At 27.4% G+C, this 21,605-nt stretch overlaps 1 protein-coding gene across 1 annotated transcript in view; it reads left to right on the top strand.

Annotated features, from left to right (window-relative positions):
• The window catches only part of LOC117179523 (nuclear pore complex protein Nup88), a 490,092-nt gene that overhangs the window by 447,912 nt on the left and 20,575 nt on the right, over nucleotides 1–21,605 (top strand). The window contains exons 3-9 of the mRNA XM_033371406.1: nucleotides 10,131–10,253; nucleotides 10,587–10,761; nucleotides 10,916–11,013; nucleotides 16,406–16,592; nucleotides 16,752–16,912; nucleotides 20,365–20,450; nucleotides 20,526–20,770. Of these exons, the coding sequence (XP_033227297.1) occupies nucleotides 10,131–10,253; nucleotides 10,587–10,761; nucleotides 10,916–11,013; nucleotides 16,406–16,592; nucleotides 16,752–16,912; nucleotides 20,365–20,450; nucleotides 20,526–20,770 (1,075 nt within the window). The remainder of the gene's footprint in view (nucleotides 1–10,130; nucleotides 10,254–10,586; nucleotides 10,762–10,915; nucleotides 11,014–16,405; nucleotides 16,593–16,751; nucleotides 16,913–20,364; nucleotides 20,451–20,525; nucleotides 20,771–21,605) is intronic.

Here is a 21,605-nt window from a genome sequence, read left to right as displayed (position 1 = left end):
AGCTCCAAGGAGATTATGTTGAAAAATAAAAAAAAATTTACCCAAAAAAAATTGTTTTTATACTTCATTCTAAGGACTTATTGAACTACCCTCGTAACAATCCACTTGTAATCCTGGTAAATTTAAGTAATTAGAAGTAATCCTAGTATTCTGGAGTAATCCACTTTTATCCACCGTAGTCCACTTCTAATGCGGTGTAATCCAATTCTCGCCTGTAGTAATCCCATTCTAATCTGGAGTAATCCACTTTTAATTCGAGTAGAACAGAGTAAATCATTTTGCAATTTTGATCATTCGGAGTAATACACGGTAATCCACTTGTAATCCAATTACTTCGAAGTAATTTAGATAACCCAAACAGGTTTCACTAATTCGATTTTTTGATAAAAAATTATCTTTTTCAGTTGAAAATTCATCTTTTTCGATGAAAAATGTATCATCTTGGTTGAAAATTCATTTTTTTGTGGTTAAAAATGTAACTAATTGGTAATAGCTTTATTAAAAGTTCATCTCATTGGATAAAAATTTACTTATTTTTTTGAAAATTTGGTTTTTTATTGCAAACTAACTTTTTAAACTGAAAATATAAATATCCCATTTTTTGTTGTAAATTAATTTTTTTTGTTGAGAATTCAAATGTTTGGTTAAAAATGAATGTATTTTATTACAAATTTATCTTTTTTGGTAAACTTAAAATCTTCTTGGTTGAAAGTGGAACTATTACTTTTTATTTCAGTTTTTGTTTGAACATCCCTCATTTTAGTTGAATATTCTTCTTCGTTCGAAAATTTAACTATTTTGTTTAAAATTCGTTTTTTGTTTGTGTTAAAAAAATAAAATTTTCTAATTAAAAATATAATTATTTTAGTTTTTGTTGAAAACATTATAGCTAAAAAGTCACCTCTTTGGTTGAAAATTAAACTATTTTTAAAAATTTTTTATGTAGTAAAAATAAATATAAACAATTTTTAATGTAATTATTTCACTTTTGGTTGAAAATTTATTTTGTTTATTTGAAAATTCAATTACCTGATTAAAAATGTATACATTTTACTGAAAATTCGTCTTTTTCGGCGGAAAATTAATCTTCTTGGTTAAAAATGATTTTTCTACTGTTTTAACTATTTTGTTGAAATTTCAACTAATTTGTTTAAAATTTATTTTTCACAAGTTGTGCACTATTTTAACATTATTGCATTATTAATGCCATCTGTTTCGTTTAGAGTTTAACTTTTTTAAATTTTAAATATAACTGTTCCATTTTTGGTTAAAAATTTATCTTCTATAGTTAGAAATTCATCTATCTGGTTGAAAGTTCGCTTGTTTTATTGCAATTTCGATTTTATCGGTTAGAAATTATGTTTCTTGGTTTAAAATTTATATTTTTTGGTCCAAAATTAATTTTTTGGCAGATTTAACTATATTCTTCAAAATGTCATCTTGTTTTGTGGAATGAAAATGTTTTTTTATTTTAAATAAACTATTTTTGGTTGTTAATTAATCCTTTTTGTAGGAAATTCTACCATATTGTTAAAAAATCATTTTTTGGCTGAAGATTCATCATTTTAGTTAAATATTTAAATATTCAATCGAAAGATTGAAAGATTGAAAAATTGTTTAATGTAATTATTTCATTTTTGGTTTAAAATTTATCTTGTCTCGTTAAAAATCTAACTTCTTGGTTAAAACTTCATGTATTTTTGGCTAAAGCTTAATTTTTTTGCAGATTTAACTATTTTGTTGTAAATGTTGTCTTCTCTAGTGTGGATTTGACTATTAGGTTGAAAATGTCGTCTTTTTTAGTTGAATACAGATATTTTTTATTTAAAATTGAAGTATGTTTTGGTTGAAATATCAATTATTACAGTGATTGTTCGTCTCTTTTGGTTATAAATTAATCTACTTTGGGTCTTGTTCTACAGTTTTGTTAAAAAATAATTTTGTTGCTGAAAATTCATCCTTTTAATTTAAAATTTATCTCTTTCATTAACAATTTTATTATTTGTTTCCTTTCGATTTTTTTATTCAACATTAATTTTCCTGCTTTAAAATGTAACTATTGAATTTTTTGTCAAAAATTTATTTTGTTTAGTTGAACTTTCGACTTTTTGGTTGAAAATCATTTTTTTTTACAAAAATTGGTTTCTGTTAAAAATTTTGTTTTCTTGCAGTTTCAACTACTCGGTTGAAAATTTGTATTTTTTTTTTTTTAATTGAAATTTCTTAAAATTTTAAATTTAAGTGTTTTTTTGTTGTTGAAATTTTAACTACTGAATTTTTTGTTGAGAATTCATTTCCCTTCGTTAGAAACTAAAAGCTTTAACTGAAAATTTACAAATCTTGGGATGAAGTGATTCTTTTTGATTGAAAATTTAATGTTTAAATGGAATGTTTTTATTTTCTATATTATTTTTTGAAGAAATATTAAAAGCAATTATTAATTCTCAAGTTAAGTCATCAATTTTTATCAATTTATCAAAAGATTGTCCGTTTTTTCTCTTTTATTTGAAATAATGAATACTATGAAATAAAAAATTTGTGCATTAACATTATTTTCATATTTTAATTTAAAAATTGAGTGAGACTAAAAAAATAGCTCGCGTAGCGTGCGTGCTGGTTTTCCAGTGGAAGAAAATTTCTACTACTAAGAATTTTAAATTCTGTAAATGCTATGTAAATGGAAGGTATCAAGTTCTTAACAATTAAGTCCGTACAATATTTTAAAAAATTTTTAGAAAGGTCTGAATTTTTGGAATCGGCATTTCGTATCAACCTGGGTTTTATATATTTAATTTTCTAATAATTAACTGAGAAACTGAACAAAGAAACATTTTTTATTCCGCATTGGGAAACAGGATCTCTAATTCGCTGACTGCAAATTTCCTTTATTTTAAAATTGCGTCTGGGGTTGTCCTTGGCTCGTAAAATTAACATCCTTTTCTCTCTGATGTAGGAAGCTCGGACGAGACGTAATTTTCAGGAGAATAATAAATTGGACAAAGGCGTGTTGAAGCTTTTCATTATCCTTTATACATGCTTTACCCCACATATGGAAAAATCGAATTATATTTTCGCAAGTTACATATATTCTATAACATTTACTTGGAAAAAGTGCTCAGGATGTTCTTTAGACCAGATTAAAGACATGAGCTCAAATTAAACCCAATCAAGGAGAATTTAATTGTACTTTCATTTCATTATCTTTACTCAGAAATAAATTGAATAGAATGGAATTCTCATATTATAAAATGAAACAAAAAGCGTGTTTTCAGTGGCGGTTTCGTAAGCGGTTCTTGAGACCGCACGGCCACACGAGTGTCACCCTGCTAGAAAAATTTTACGTTCCGATTATCCCTCATTTGAGCAAAAAGTGACAAAATATTATATACGTGTGGCCGTGCGGTCTATGATCTCATTGATCTTTCACTAATTTCAAAGTTGAAGATCAAAGCAATGCCCCAGTATTTTCTGCGTTTAATAAGGAATTGATTAAAAAATTTACGATTTTCATAAAGTGGAAAAATAATCTAGTCGGAACAAGTCCCGACAGTTCGTGAACCAACAGCGCTTAGAAAATATCGTGGACTGAAACAAAAGAAAGTTACCTGCAGGGGCTCAAATCTAATTAAGAAATTCTTACACGGTCATGCTGCACACTGCTCCACAGTTTCGTGTCCCTGATTCGCGTAGAAATTAAAAATAATTTTCCTCCACAAATACATTAACCCTGGAAAAAAGGGGTTTCTCCCTTTCTCGCTCGACTTGCAATTTGTAGGAAAAGCTAGTACAGACGGGCTTTGTAATTTTTTTCATTTAAGGTACCTTCTCTGAATGATATCAGACGATGGTAAAAGCCTCTACAGGAGAAAATTTGGTCTTTAGGAATTAATTGTACATATGTTATAAGTATTTTTACACAGAATTTTTTTACTGAAAAAGTAACTTTGTCGCTGATTGGAGGTTGTGCGTAAATAACTTAAAGCTTTTTTCCGAAATGTTAAAGCACGCCCCCTCCCCTTTTGTGAAGATCCATAATTTTTTACACCCCCCCCCCCCACAACAAATATCTTACGTAATTTCTATCAATAAATTTGTTTCGTCAATTTATTTAGGAATTATCTAAAAAATATTTGATTTCCACCAGGAAAGTTGAATTTTTAAATCAAAAAGAATAGTTTTCAACAAGAGTTGAATTTAAAACCAAGAAAGATTTTTTAAGCAATACAGAAAAAAAAGTTTATCGCTAATGTTCAATTTTCCAGTCGAGAAGGAGGCTTTCTACAAAACAGTTCCTTTTTTCACGAAACAATTCAATTTGCAACCAAGAAGAATAATTTTATACCCAAAAGGATCAATTAATTGAATTTGCTACCAAATATTTTAAATGTCTACCAAATTTTTGTCTTTTTTAGTCAAAAAGGCGAATCTTCATCCAAAGGTTTAAATTTTTAAGAAAGAAGTTAATTTTAAACCATAAAGTTCAATATCGAACCAAGTTGTTATGTTTTCAGTTTACAAATAAATTTAAACCATTAAACAAATTTTTAACTAAATAGTTCAATTTTCAACCGACGAGATAAAGTCTCAAATAAATGATCAATCTTTTACCTGATGAACATGAATTTTGCAGAAAGTAGTTCATCTTTCAACTAATGAGTTGAATTTTTAACCCAAAAAGATGAATTAAAAAAATAAGTGATATTTGATATTTCAAACCAAAAAGATTTGAATTTTTAATCAGAAACGCTGTTGAATTTTTCACCAGAAATATGAATTTTAAAAAAATGGTTCATTTTCAACCAAGAAGTTTAATTCTGTACCAAATTTTAGAATTGTCTAGTCAGGCAGGCGAGTTTTCCACAAAATCGTCTAATTTTAAAACCGAAAATATGGTTATTCAATAAAAAAGTTAATTTTCGACGAAATAGTTTAATTTTCTATCAGATTGTTAAATTTTTAAATAAAAAATACCAGTCTTCTACGAAAAAGTTGAATTTTCAATCCGAAAATATGAATTTTCAAACAAAAAGTTATTTTACAATCAAATAGCTGAATATTCCACTAAAATGATCCATCTTAAACCGAAAAATATTTCTACTTGAAATCAATAACAGATGAATTTAACCAAAGAAATTATTTTCTCTGTATACTTCAAAAAGATGTATGCGCCAAAAAGGTGGACCTTCTAGAAACCATTTGAAGTTGCAACAAAAAATTTCATTATCAACCAAACAATTGAATTTTGAATTAAATAATTACATTTTCAATTGCAAAAATTATTTTTAAAGCGGAAAACGGATTCTCAACAAATCTATTTTATTTAAAAGTCTTTGTTTTTGTTTGAAAATGTATTTTTTAACTCTAGGTTTAACATTTTCGTTTTAAAACTCTTCATTTTAGTTGAACATTCGTATCATTAATTAAAATTTTTTTTAATATTCGGTTGTTTTTAAACAGTTAATTTTTGCGATTGAAAATATCAGTACTTCATTTTTGGTTGAAAATTTATCTTTTTTAGTTAAAAATTAAACTGTTTGGATGAATGTTTTTTAGTTGAAAAATCTACAGCTTGTTTAGAAAGGCATGTTTTTTTTAATTTGTCTTTTTTGGTAAAAAATTAATCTTCTCGGTTGAAACTTTAGGTTTTGGGTTAAAAATTTATGTTATAGTTTGAAAATTTAATTATTTGGTTAAAAATAATTCTACTTTGTAGAAAATGCAACAATTAGGTGAAAAGGTCATTGTTTTTATTAAACTTTTTTGTTGGAAATTCGTATTTTTTTGTTAAATATTAAACTAGTTTGATATAAAATTCAACTGTTTGGATGAAAATTAAATTTTTTTGAAGTTAATTTTCCTTAAGTATCCTTTTTTCTCTTAGAAATTTATCTGTTTTGTTGACAATTCTTATTTTGGTTCAGGATTTTAATATTTCGGTGAAAGTTCATCTTTTTTGGTATACGTAAACTGTTTTTTATTTGAAATTAAAATCAGATTTTGCCAAAATATCAATTATTAGATTTTTCGTTCGGTGGTGAAAATTCTTCATATTAGTTGAAAATTCATCTCTTTGGTTGCAAATGTAATTTTGTTGAAAAATCATTTTTTTTTGATAGAATTCTTATTTTTTTAACTGAAATTTTTACTATTCCAGTTTGAAGATGCACCATTTTAGTTGAACATTCATCTCTTTGATTGAAAATTCAACTGTCTTGTTAAAGACTCATTATTTTTTGTTTGAATGTTTATTTTTCAACATTATATTTTTTTTCAGAAAATTCAACTATTTCGCTAAACATCTATTTTCCTCAGTTTCCGGAGTACTACACCTTCACTGAACCATATTTTTAAGAGTTTTTTCCACCTTAGTCTCCCTAAAGAAAAATTTACAAATGTTCTGACATGCCTTTAGAAAAAATACCAGTACAGGTACCACCCTTAGTTTGAAACCTAATAGAGATATCATTGAAAAAGTCAGAGTGTGAACCATTATATGCACTGAAGGACATACGAGGGGCATAAATTTTGATAATTCCGAATTTGTGACGGAACGAAGAAAAATTCTCGGCGTCGGGCGGCACCGCGGCGACGTTCGCTTGAAAAGTGGGAATAAATCGTGTTGCCTTTGTCAACGGACCAGTCACCCAACCCCTTGCCATTCCCATAAAAACCATACCGCTTTTGACTAGCTGGGTGTATGCATACATTTTTATCAATTATTAAGAACTCGGACCTCTTTTTCTATCTGACTCTGTCCTCCTCCCTCCGTCTCACCGTGCGTGGCTGGTAACTCTGAAGGACATTAATAACGGCCGAGCTAACCACCCCCGACTACCACAAACCCCGTAACACCACCCCTTGTATCCTTTGCCCTCTCCCTCCACAAACCCCTCTTCACTTTCCACCCCATGCAAAAGCCAGAGTCCTCGCGGACACACGAAAGTACGAGTAATAATAAAATATACGAAATGCGGCAGGCGACCCCTCCGAAACCACCCCCCGAGGTGGTGGTTGCTTCCACTCCTCTGCTGTAGAGTACAATGTCGCATCTCCGAAATGCGTAATTCGGCCACTACCGTAAGATGAATTGCGTGATTGTTCCTCGTTAAAATTCGAATTGACAGATGAGATGGTATTCCAGAAGAGAAGAGAAGAGAAGACGAATTTCTGGTCCTGTTTGGGGGTCCCGATGCTGAGCTCACAAAAAATATTAACCTCGCCGTTCATTTTTATTAGTTCACACAACATGATAAAAAAAAGTTCACTTTAACGTTTCTTTTTTTTATTTTCGCTGGTAAAACGCTAATGGACAAAGTCAGGAATGAGAGGACTCTCAAGGAATGTGGTATAAATGAAAGACTATTTAACAAGAGTGAAAGAAACCTTTTGAGATGGTTTGACCATGTTGAGAGAATGAAAGAAGGACGTTTGACGAAAGAAATTTGTTTTGTTCCAATATATAATTCTGTACTTGCACCCCCTGTGTTTTACAATAGCGAAACTTGGGCCTACTAATGAAAGGTTAAGAGTAAATTTAAGGTAGTGGGCATGCAATCCCTGAGGGATATGTGCGGTAAAACGCTAATGGATATAGTCAGTAATGAGAGGATTCTCGAAAAATGTGGTGTAGAGAAGACACTATTTGAAGATAGTGAAAATTGAAAAAAAGATTAGGTATTGTACGGTAAAATAAGATTAGGTACGTTAAGGTTAGGTACTATCCGTTGGTGAGACCTGGGCATATCGTGGAAAGGATGAGTGTAAATTGAACACAGCATGCAGTTCCTGCGTAATATATGCAGTAAAATGTTAATGGACAAAGTCAGTAATCAGAGGATTCTCAAAAAATATGATTAAGAGGAAACACTATTTGAGAAGAGTGAAATAAATTTCTTACGATAGTTTCATCTTGATCAGACAACGAAAGAGGAGTGCTGGACGAAAAAAATGTGTTGTGGTGCAATATATAATTCTGTACTTGCACTCATTGTACTTTTCGTTACTAAGACCTGGACATATCAAGAAATGGATAAGAGTAAAGTTAACGCGGTTAAGATGCAATTCCTTGTAAATATGTTATGTAAAACGCTAATTGAATATTTAGTAATGAGAGGATTCTGAAAGAATGTCACTAAGAGGAAACAAAGTTTGACAAGAGCGAAAGAAAATTCTTGAAATGGTTTGATCATGTTGAGACAATGCAAGAATAGCGCTTGACGAAATAAGTGTGTTTAGGTGCAATATATAACTCTCTACTTGCACCCACTGTGCTTTTCGGTACCGTGACTTGGGCATATCCAAAAATGTATAGGAGTAAAGATAACGCAGTTAGCGTGGAAATCCTGAGGAATATGTGCGGTAAAACACTAAAGGTCATAGTAATGAAAGTACTCTCAAAGAAAGTGGTATAGATGAAAGACTATTTGACGAAAGTGAAAAAATTTTTTCGAGCTGATTTGTTCATGTGTAGAGAATAAAAGGAGAACAATTGACGAAGCAAGTGTGTTTAGGTTTAATATATAAATCTGTACTTGCACTGAATGTGCTGTACAGTAGCAGGATCTAAACATACCGAGAAAACAATAAGAGCTTTGGTTTCTATCGAAATTGTTTAATCCCCTTAAGATCTTGTGAAATTTTCTTAAATACTTTAAATTCCTTTAAAACCCTTAAAAACCCCTCACACTATTGGAAAATCGTAAAAATTAATGACAAAATAAATAAAAACCATTTTAAATCCTTTAAGAATACAAATTGACTTAAACTGTTTCGTTAAAGTTCTATAAAGAAAACCGTTTAAATCCCGAGAAATATTTGAAATTAATTTAAATCCTGTCATTTAATAAAATTCTTCAAATCTTATAAAACTCTTTGCAAGTCCTTGAAATCTTTTTAAATCTTTGGATTGCTAACAATCTTTTAAAATAAATTACAATTCAATTCATTCCGTAAAATTCTCGGGAAATTCGTTGAAATCCCTTAAAATCCCTCGAAATCTATAATCATAAAATCTAATAAAATAAGTAAAAAGCAGGTGAAGTTTCTGGAATATAAATTGAATTGAGATGACTTATTAAAATCCCTTTGAAATCCCATTAAATCTTTTGAAATATCTTGAAATACCTTAAAACACTGGAAATCTTTTGAAATCCCTTATAATTCCTTGAGATCTTCGAAAATCGGAAATGCTTTAAAAAATTTTTATAACCAGAAATTCAATTTTATTTCATTTAGATTCTAAACTTTTCTATAAATCTCTTCAAAGCTATAGTAACTAACTTAAAATCCATATCAATTAACATTCTTGAAATGCGTAAAAATACCTGGTAATAATATTTATAAGTTATTTCTTTCAAATCCCTTAAAATCCTTGTACATTTAATGAAACTCTTTAAATCTTGTGAAATTCCTTAAAACTTCTTCAAAATTTGGAAATACTTTCAAATATCCGTACGTTTTCAAAAAATCCTCTAAAATCCCTTAAAATATTTCGCAATTCCTTGAAATCTGAGGAAATATAAGTTATCATTAGGAAAATCATATTTGTCAAATGGTCATATTTAAACAAATATAAGATTTGTCAGCCAAAATCTAAATAATTTAGTAAATAAAAAATTCTTTCCAAATCGCTGAAGGGCGATAATTAATTAATTCAGTTAATTACTATTTTTCATTCTTGATGCAAAACAAGTTTTTAATTTTCTATTTTTTCCTGTTAAATCGTTACAAATACACTTTAAAGCAATATAATATCAAACAAATTTTTATTTTTTGTTCTAAAGATAAAATTTTTGTTATAACTCTTACCAGAAACGTTTGTTATTTTAATAAGAAAATATTCAATTACTTTTTGAAAAAATGAACAGTTTTATTTTTTGCTCATTTTTGTTTATGAAAATTTCGGACTTCTAGTCTGACGAATTTTTATTTTTCATTCGTTTAGCACTATTTTTTTGTGACCTGAAAATATTTAAATATTAATATTATCTGGTCTAGTCGCTAACAAACTACTTAAGGGTAAAGGAGTAGTTTCTGCGAAAAAATTAATTTTCTTTTAAATCCAAAAAACTGTACTGTTTTTATGTTTTTCTTTGCGAGTTTAATTTTTTATTTTTTTATTTCTGTTGCAGAAGTCACAATCTAGATGGATTTGGTTCTCAATCTGCAACAACAGAAATCAGAAAAGCTCGTTGGCATCCAGGATCTACAAACGATTCACATCTCGTGGTATTAACTTCTCAAAATATATTCCAGTAAGTTAATAAATAAAAAATGTTTCACATCATTTTAATTATATCCTATCTAAAAAAGTTGTGTATCGATATATCTCGAAAATCTCGCGATCATTGTTGTTGAAAACATGATTAGGTTTTTATTACTTAAAATTTTTCTGCATTTTAAATTTGAAATTCGATAATTAATTGTAGAAATGACCTAAAAAATTCTTGTCAATACTACACATATTTCATGATAATGTGTAACCAATGTTAGTTTTTTTCACTGGAAATAAGCATTTTGAAACAAAAATCATTATCAAAATCTACCACTTAATTATTTCGTTTGGTATTTTTTTTTTTAATTTACAGTCTGTACGAATGCGAAATTGGCGAGACACCAAGATTGTTAAAAACTTGGAAAGTTGGACCAACTCCATCCATTTCACCATCGAAAATACCAAGTTTCGCATCCCTTGGAGACACAGCCGTAGATTTTGATTTTTCTACCCCTATCGTTCGGTCAGAACTTGATAGAGATATTGAGGTAAATAAATTTAAAAAATTAAATTGATAACATAAAAATAACTAATTTTTCAACAACAAAATAAATCTCAATAATTCCTTACAATATAAAAGTACTAGTTACAATATTTTATATCGTTTTTAAAACTGTAATTAATAAATATTTTTAAATTCAGGTCAACAGAGTGAACTGGAACCAAATAGAATGGCCCATTCTTGTTCTTCGAGGAAATGGAGATGTTCTAATTGTAAGAGGTGACATTTTAACAGCAGGGTAAGTAAAAACTTCTTATTTTTCGACTCGAAATTTATATATAAATTTTAATATAAAATCTGTGTTATCATCAGGATGGGAAATGACCGATCAGATAAAATACTATAATCACATCACGTGAAAGTAGATCTCTATACTATAGATGTAAGACACCCCTCAAATTCAGTTTGATTTTTAACTCAAAAATATCAGTTTTTCACCCTTTCAGCAAATACTGAAATATTTACATTTTCAGTTTTAAAGTTGATCTTCAACAAGGAAAAACGAATTTTTAATTAAATGGTTAAATTTTAAACCACAGAATTTGGTCTCCATCTGATAAGATGAATTATAAACAAGTTAGTGCAATTATCAACCAAATAGTTCAATTTCTAATTAGGAAAATTAATTTTCTTCTAAAAAGCACGAATTTATAACAAAGAATATACATTTATAACTAATAAAGAAATATATAAATTTTCAGTCAAAGGTATTAATCTTTAACCCCCAAAAAAGGAATGTTAAAAAAATAGTTAAATTTTCAATCACAGGGGTGAATCTTTAACTGATGAAGTGAATTTTTAACAAAGAAGTTTGATTTTCAACCCATTAGTTCAATTTTCAACCAAAAAGATGAATTCTCAATGAAACATGTAATAGTTGAATTAACTACGAAGAAGTAACAATTTTTAACCAAAAAGAGATTAGTTGAATGTTTAGTTAATAAAATTATTTTTTAACTAAAATAAATTAATGTGGTATCACATTTTGCATTAACAATCCCCGCCTCCCTCTTTTTACAAATTCTTATAAAATCTGTTTGTCGCCATAATATTATAAATATTTTAGAAACAATTTAAAAAATTTTAAGGGTTTCAAAAGTTGTCGAAATTATCAAAAGATTACGCAAATATTTTACAAATATTTCACTTAGATTTCAAAAAATGTCACGAAGATCTCAGTTCTTCAATGGTTCCATAAGGATTTCAAAGATTTTACAGCAATTACTATGATTTTACAATGATTTCACAAAGATTCAAAAGTTTTCATTAGGATTTCAAATATTTCGCAAAAATTAGAAAACATTTCAGAGATTTCACACCCATTTCAATGATTATATAAATACTTTAGATTAAAAACAATTCCAAAGATTTCAAAAGTTTTCAATCTTGTTAGAAGATGTAGCAAATATTTTACAAATATTTCAAAATATTTCAAAGATTTCACAACGATTTTAATGATTCTATACAAAATTTTGAAAATTTCAAAGATTTTAAAAGTTTTTAAAATTGTTCAAGGATTTCTCAAATATTTTTAAAAAATTCCAAAATAATTTAAAGATTTCAAAATGATTTCAATAATTTGATAAACATTTTTAAAAATTCAAAAGTTTTCGCAAATATTTTTCAAAAATTCCAAAAGTTTGCAAAGATTTCACAACGATTTCAATGATTTTATAAATATCTCTGAAAGATTTAGACAAATTCTAAAGATTTCAAAAGTTTTTAAACTTGTTAAAAGATTTCTCAAATATTTTACAAAAATTTCAAATATTTCAATATTTTTATAAATTGTTTTAAAAGTTTCAAAGATTTCAAAAGTTTTCAAATTTTTTAAATGATTTCGCATATATTTTACAAAAGTTCAAAAAAATTAAAAATGATTTCGATGATGTTGTTATAAAGATTTCACTATGATGTAGCAAAGATTTTACAAATATTCCCAAAAATTGAAAAGTTTTCACATCGATTTCTATGATTTTATAACAAAAATCTAATATTTTAAAAGGTTTCAAACTTGTTAAAAGATTTTGCAAAAACCTGAAATATCTCAGAACAATTTCCGTGATTTTGCAAAGATTTCACAATACGATTAAAAAAATGTCCAAAGATTTAAAAAGTTTTCAAACTTTTTAAAAGATGTCGTAAATATTTTACAAAAAATTCCAAAATGTTTCAAAAATTTCAATTATTGTATAAACATTTCAAAAAATTCCAAAGATTTTAAAGATTTCACAACGATTTCAATTATTATGTATTTATATAAAATTTTGAAGATTTCAAAAGTTTTAAAAATTGTTCAAAGATTTCTCAAATATTTTACAAAAATTTCAAAATAATTTAAAGATTTCACAATAATTTCAATAATTTGATAAAAATTTTTAAAAATTCCAAAGGTTTCAAAAGTTTTCGCAAATATTTTTCAAAAATTCCAAAAGACTGCAAAGATTTCACAACGATTTCAATGATTTTATAAATATCTCAAAAAGATTTTTAAAATCTCCAATGATTTAAAAACTTTGTAAACTTTTTAAAAGATTTCGAAAATATTTTTAAAAAGTTCCAAAATGTTTCGAAAATGTCAATAATTTTATAGACATTTTTAAAAATTCCAAAAGTTTTTAAGCTTGTAAAAACAGTTCGCAAATATTTTACAAATATTCCAAAAAAATACAAAGATTTGACAACGATTTCGATAATGTTATAAAGATTTCACTAAGATTTCAAAAGTTTTCATACTTGTTAGAAGAAGTAGCAAAGATTTTACAAATATTGCGAAAAATTGCAAAGTTTTCACAACGATTTGAATGATTTTAAAACAATAATCAAAGATTTTAAAAGTTTTCAAACTTGTTAAAAGATTTTGCAAATATTTTACAATAATCTGAAATATTTCACAACAATTTCAATAATTTTATAAGCATTTAAAAAATTCCAAACGTTTTCAAACGTCTTAAAAGAGTTCGCAAATATTTTATAAATATTCCAAAAAAATTTAAAGATTTCACAATAATTTCAATGATTTTATAAATATCTCACAAAGATTGTTTAAAAATCCAAAGATTTCAAAAGTTTTTTAACTTGTTAAAAGATTTCTCAAATATTTGACAAAAATTTCAAAGATTTCACAACGACTTCAATGATTTTATAAAATTTTGTAAACAATCCAAAGATTTCAAAACTTTGATCATTTTTAAAATGATTTCGCATATATTTTACAAAAATTCCAAAAAGTTTCAGAACGATTTTGATGATGTTTCAAAGAGTTGAAAAGTTTTCATAGTTGTAAGAAGATGTAGCAAAGATTTTACAAATATTCCAAGAAATTGCAATGTTTTCACAATGATTTGAATGATTCTATAACAAAAATCAAAGATTTTAAACATTTTGAAAGTTGTTAAAGGATTTTGCAATTATTTCACAAAAATCGGAAATATTTAACAACGATTTCAGTGATTTTACAAACATTTCACAAAGATTAAAACAAATTCCAAAGATTTAAAAAGTTTTCAAACTTTTTAAAAGATTTCGCAAATATTTTACAAAAATTCCAAAATGTTTCAAAAATTTCACAACAATTTCAATAATGTTATAAACATTTTAAAATATCCAAAGATTTCAAACAAAACAGTTTAATTTCCAACCAAAGAGATGAATTTTTAACTAAAATTTTGAATCGTCAACCAAAAAATGCACTTTTAATATAGTTTTTCAACTCTAAAACCTTGTTGTTAAATTTGTAACCGAAAATATTAATTTTTAAACAAAAAGATTAATTTCTTTACCCCAAAAATACGAATTTTCAATCAAATTGAAGAATTCTGAACCAAAAAGTTGAATTTTCAATTAAAAAAGATGAGTTTTTAAATAAAAAGATTAATTTACAACCAAAAACATTCATCATCTGCAAACCGGCTAAAAACGTTATCATACAGGGATGGACGAAAATATTCGCACACCTTTTTTTGATGACTAATTAAGTTCTCCTAATTTTTAATATGCTAAAGCTAACAAAAATTCTCTTCAAAAGGTTTATTGCTCTTGAAACTCTGGACAAAATTAGCCCAGAGCAAAACCAATTTGTCTATTTTTTAAGTAGATATTTAAAAAATAGTGTATACTTAAATTTTTTTTATATGTCAAATAACTTCCGTAGTTATCAACATTTTTGCATTATTTTAGGCTCATTTTAAGCTATTTTTTAATCGCGCCACAGGAGCTTATGAGTATGAATTTAAAAAAATTTCTTTTCGAATTGGAAGAACTTGAATTTTTAACAAAAAAGCTAAAAAATTTTCATGACATCTTGCCTGTACCAAAAACATTGAAAAATAATAATTATTTCGGAAGTTATGGAATATTTAAGAAAACATTGAAATTTTCACAATTTTTGCAGAATTTTGAGAGCAACAAAAACTTAAAAAAGAATTTTGTTTAGCTCTTGCATAATTAAAATTAAGAGAACTTAATCAGTCACCAAAAAAGAGGTGTGCGAAAACTTTTGTTCATCCCTGTATGTACTTTTAGAAAAAAAAAGTTTGTGAGAACCTCCCCCTTCCCTCTTTAAAGTAGTAACGTAGTTTATGGACGATCCCATAGTAGGGGTAGCGATGGGATGTGGAAATAAGCGAAAATAAGGGAAGGAAAACTGTGTGGATGAGGGAAGTGAGAGGAAATGTGGGAAGGGAAGTAGGGAGAGTGATAAGAGGTCAACTAAGAGGAAGTGTGGAATGTGAGTGGAGGGAAATGAATGATTGGGGAAGTGAAAGGAAGGGATGTAGGGTGAGTTATGAAAGCGGAAGTGAGGGGAAGGGAAGTAGGAAGAGTAATAGGAAGATAAGTGATGGGTAATGAGGGGAAGGAAGTAAGGGGAATGCTGGAAAAAGAAGTTACGCGAAAGTAGCTCACGTGGAGGAAATGAGGAGAGTATGGGAAGGTATGAGAAATGTAGGAGGTATGGTGATGTGAAGCTTAGACCGGTAGAAGTAGTGAGAGTGATAGGAAATGACGCAGAAAATGTATTGAAAGTAAGGCTTAATGAGGGGAAAATAAAGTTTATCAGAGGAAATTAATTAAAATGAATGTGAATAGAGGTGGAGAAGTGATAGTTGGAATATGGAAGCAGGGGAAGGGAAGAATTAGCTCGGGAAGTGAGAGGAAGGGAAGTAAGGAGAGTGATGTAAGGAGAAGAAATAATGAAGAGAAGGAATGTAAGGGCAGAGTTAGTTGGAGAAGTAAAGGAAAGGGAAGAAAGGGGAAATTAGGAGAGAAAAAGTAGTGTAAACGCGGGGAATGGAAATAGGAAGTGATGAAAAGAGAGGTGAGTGGGAAGAGATGAGTGGAAGGAGTAGGAAATAGGAACTGTTGCGAAATGAAGGGAGGGAAAGTGAGGGGTAACGAGGAATAGTACTGAAAATGATTAGAAATGAGCGTGAGGAGTGGAAGAGGAAGGGATGGCTGAGAACGGAAAAAAGGAAAAGTAGAGGTTGAAAAAGTTTTCGAAGGTGTTTTCGAAGGGTAAATTGAAGTTGGAGGAAGTTTAAACGACCTAATTAGCGTCTTAATACGCTATGGAACCCTTTTTTTCGGGCGCACGGCGCCTACTTTTACTCTTTTTTTTTTTTTAATTTCAGATTCTCAACACCAGTCGTTCTAGGCACACTTTCTATGTATCCCCCTGCTGTTGATAATTATGGGGTAGATTCTTGCTCGATTATGTGCATACAAACTACTCCACCGATTGTCGTAATTGCTGCCTGTACCGGAAAAATATATCACGCCATTTTACTTCCTGAAGACTTCGAAGACGAGGAAAAAAAGGTTCGTCATCTAATTTTGCTGTTATTAATTTCCCTAGAGTCATTTTTTCCCCTCTAAATAATTTTCAGCTCAGGAATCTTAATTAAATAATTTTCAGCTCAGGAATCTTAATTTTTTAAAGGCGAGAATGTAGATTAACCTTCCTTCTTTTTTTTAAAGACTTGGTCTCAGTACGGTTCGACCTATAGTCTTCATACGCCAGACGATGCTCTTTATGTTTACGAATGCGTCGAAATGGAATTAGGTCTTTTATACACTGACGATGATAAAAAATACACTTGTCCGATTCATCTCCACAGCGACAAGGGCAACAAATCAAGGTAGTTTAAAGGAAAACATAATTAATTTTAAAAATACTGGCCTCGGACTTACCACACTATTGACCGTATTCGGTACTTTTTTTAACAATGACACAATTTTTTTCTATTTAGGCAAAAAGGGAACTATAGACAATATTTTCTCACGATTGTCTGCTAATACCATTATTTCTTTACTTTTCCACTTAACCAAGAAAGGATTTTAAATTTAAATAAAAAACAGTTGGACCAGGAAAACGGGAATTCTTCGAGACCAAGAAATGATAGTGAATTTATTTTTTGACCAGGAATTTTTTAAATTATTAGAAGAAAAACCTGTCCAAGTTCGATTTCAACAGTTTATTTCAATAATTGGTTAAATTGTTATCTTTTTCAATTATCCTATTATTCAGTTTACAGTGCGTAGTTCGAAAATCTTTTACTTAACAAATTTTGCATTTTAGTATTTTCTTTTTAAGTGTACATTTTTATTCTGAAGAATTTTAAAATCTTGTCTTAAAAACTTAAACAATTAAAAATCAAAAGCGTTGGAAGTTTAAAATTTTGGAAAACATTCTTTTTCAACGGTATGTACAATTAAATAATTTTTTTTTATAGATTTCTGAAAATTTCCAAATAAAATTTTTAAGCTTTTCAAAGATGTTAAAACTATTTAAAATTAAAATAATTCAAGTTCTAATTTATGAAGCGTTCAGTTTAAAAAAAATCGAATGTTCAGTTTTTAATGTTTCTAGCTTAAAATTCCTTTAAATAATATAATTTTGAAACGTTACGTTTTATTGATTGATTTTTTAATTTCTTGCTTTGAAACTGATAGCATGGATATATATTTTTGGAACTGAATCTGAATTTTTGAACTCTATAATTTATCAGAGTTAAAAATTCTAAATTTGGCTGTTTATCTGAATTTCATTTAAAATTTTTTAAATTAAAAGTTTGGGTACCTTCCATTATATATATACGTAAATTAGTTAGCATTTGAACACAACGTTTTTTAATGAAAAAACTTTTAAACTTAAATATTAAAATTCTAGAAAAATATTTCACTTTTAAGTTGAAAAAATTAATTTTTAATTGAAAAAAAAACGAATTTTCAACTAAAAGTATGAATCTTCAACCAAAAAAATAATCCTTTAAGAAATTAGTTCAACTTTCAACCGAAGAGTAAAGTTTTAACAAAATATATACGTTTTTTATTAAATAGTTGAATTTTCTATCGAAGAAGACGAATTTTGAACAAATTTTATGAATGTTCAAACAAATAGTTAAAATTTGTAATGAAAAATGTAACAGTATATTTTTCAAATAAAAAAATATAATTTTCAGCAAAAAAGCCGAACTTTGAACAAAATACACAAATTTTAAATCAATTTCTTAAATTTTCTAACAAATTAGTTGATTTTCGAGCCAAAAAAAAACAACAAATTTTCTAAAAAGCAGTTGAATTCTTCACAAATCCGTTATATTTTAAGTTTAATAAAACTATTTTAAACGAAAAAACGAATTTTCAACTAAAACTATGAATCTTTAATCAAAAGAATTAACTTTAAGGAAATTAGTTGAACTTTCAACCAATGAGTGGAATTTTTTTTAAAGTTGAGAATATTAAAAACTGATATTTCTACAAAAAAATATTTTAATTTGCAAATAAAAATAATTGGAGATGAGTTTTCATTGAAATAGATGATATTTTAAACGAAACATACATTTTTAGTACATGAATTTTCAAACAAATAATTGAAGTTTCTACTAGAAAAAGATAAATTTGCAACCAAAAATTTAATAGTTAAATTTCCAGTTGAAAATTGATTTTCAAGAAAGCGCATAAATTTTCAACCAAAAAATTGAATTTTCTATCAAGTTTTAGAATTTTTAAGCCAAAATATAAATTTTCTATAAAAAAATTGAGTTTTCAACACAGTACTTGATCAAATAATTTAATTTTGCATCAAAAAGATGAATTTTCAAACAAAAGATTTTATTTTCTTCCGAAAAAGACGAATTTTCAGCAAAATACAAGAATTTTCAAACTTATCATTGAAGTTTCTACTATAAAAAGATAAATTTAAAATCAAAACCGCAATATTTAAAATTTTATTTAAAGCATTAATTTTCAAGAACAAAAAGAAGACTCTTTAAGAAAATACATCAATTTTCAACCAAATAATTAAATTTTTGATCATATTTTCGAATTTTTGACCCAAAATACGATTTTTTACCAAACAGTAAATTTTTTTCACAAAAGATTTAAATTTTAAGTTAAAAGAATTCAATTTTAACCCAAAAAACCCGAATTTTCAGATAAAATTATGAACCTTCAAACAAAAAGTTCTTTTTAAGAATGTAGTTCAAATTTCAAGAAAGGGATCGAACTTTTATCATAAAAATATCAATTTTCATCCTAAAAGATCAATTTTGAACGAAAAATAAAATGCATATTTTAACAAAACAAGATTTTAATTTAAAATAAAAACGGTTTTATTTAACATGAAAAAAGAGCAGATTAATTTAAAAAAAAGCTGTTGCATTTTTTTCAAAAAGGAATTAAGTATCTATAAAATAAAAAAAAAAATTTTTACAAAATGCATGAACTTTTAATCAAATAGTTTAAGTTTTTACGAAATAGAGATGAATTTTCAATAAAAAATAAAACATTTAAATTTCCAGTGAAAAATATTAATTTTCAACAAGAAAAAAAAGAATTTTCAATAAAATCCATAAATTTCTAAACAAATTGGTACATTTTCTACCAAATTGTTTAATTTATGAACTAAACATACGAACGTGCTACAAAAAAGTTTATTTCTAAAATGCATTTCTATACAGTTTCATTTTCCTCCCAAAAATCAGCATTTTTTACAGAAAGAGATGAATTCTTATGTCAGAAAGATAAATTTTTATCGAAATAGTTAAATCTTTATCCCAAAAAATTTGTTATTCAAGAAAAAAAAAGAAATGTCAAGAAAATTGTTGAATTTTTATACAAATTGTATGACTTAATTTTTTTTTGTGAATTTTCAACAAAATAATTCAAATTTAAACTAAATAATAAAATCTTCATGCAAGAAGATGAATTCTTAACTAAATTTTAACAGTATTTTTTCCTACTGAAAAGAATGAATTTTCAACTAAAAATAATTACGTTTTCTCTCAAGTTTCTATTAATTCAGTTCGCATTTGGACAAACAAAATTTTTTATAGAAGAGACTATAAAGCCCGCGATAAATAGGAATTTTGATTATTTATATAATGAAGAATAAAATTTTAAATGAACCTTGATATCCATTTTAATACTTTAAAAATATTTCCTTAGAAAAATGGAAACTTTGTTAAAAAAATAAAGTAAATTTTCACTATTTTTTAATTTGTGACACTATTTTTGATCTCTGAATTGCGTCCGAGGCCTAAAAATACAAAACGAAATTTAATATCCGTTTGTGATTAATTTTTTCAAGGTACTTTTGCTCTCACAATGCAGGAATTCACGTTGTGAATTTGCCAATGGTTTCCCAGTTGGATGAATACATCAGCGCTGGTGAAGGTAGAATCGAAAGTTCACCTTAATTAATGATTTTTTATAGTGAATTTGTGTTTAACGAATTTTTTTCTGTGACAGAAAATCTCGATCTTTATCTGCCAACGCTTACAAATCAATCAAATTCACAATATTTGGTTTGCACTCGGACAAAACACACTGGAATTGAACAGCCAACACCTATTCTTGGTTTTGGTCTTTTGCAGGAACCTTGTGTTCTGATTTCTCTTTTGCATACCGGAGTGGTAGTTGATTTATCTGTGGTGGATTTCCACTATTTGCCGAAAATCGAATTGCCTCGGCCTGTTACTAACCCGAGCAGAAAGGTATTTGAACACAATTGCAGATTTTTATAAGAACAATAAATCTACAACAGATTTTACCAAGATTTCAAAGATTTTAATGATTCCATGCAGATTTCACAAAGATTTGATGCAGATTTTTTAAAAATTTCAAAAGATTCCAAAGATTTAAAGCTTTCGAAAGTGAGAAAATTTAATGATTTCATTAATATTTTAAAAGATTTTACAGAAATGTCTATGATATCGCAAAGATGTCACAAGGATTCCAAATATTTTGAAAAAGTCTCAAAACATTTCAAAGATTACAATGATTTTAGAAAAACTTTAATAAAATCTCAAAGATTTCCAATATATCATAGATTCATGGAGATTTCAAAGATTTCACAAAAATTCCAATGATTTCATGAATATTTCACAAAGTATTCACATTTTTCCCCTAAAATTTCAATGATTTCACAAATCTTTTAATTATTTCTCAAATATTTCAATAATTTCACACAGGTATCAAGATACTTCAATAGGTTCACAAGGATTTTAAAAAGTTTTCACAAACTTTCCAATAAAAACTTCGAAGGTTTAACATGTTTCAAAGATTCACAAATATTTCTCAAAGATTGCAGAAATTTCAAAATATTCGAAACTTGTCGAAAGGTTTCACAAAGATTTCAAAGATTTTACAGAAATTTCAATGATTTTAAAAATATTTCAAAAATTTCATCAATATGTTAATTATATCACAAATATTTCAATAATAACACAAAAAATTCAAAGATTCCATTGATTTTACAGAAATTTCAATGATTCATTTACAAAGATTTGGAAGGTTTCAAATATTTTACAAAAATTCCAATGATATCAC

This window comes from Belonocnema kinseyi, chromosome 9, assembly GCF_010883055.1.
Source record: "Belonocnema kinseyi isolate 2016_QV_RU_SX_M_011 chromosome 9, B_treatae_v1, whole genome shotgun sequence".
Lineage (NCBI taxonomy): Eukaryota > Metazoa > Arthropoda > Insecta > Hymenoptera > Cynipidae > Belonocnema > Belonocnema kinseyi.
Note: the sequence above shows the minus strand (reverse complement) of the source record. Positions and strands in the feature narration are given on the sequence as shown.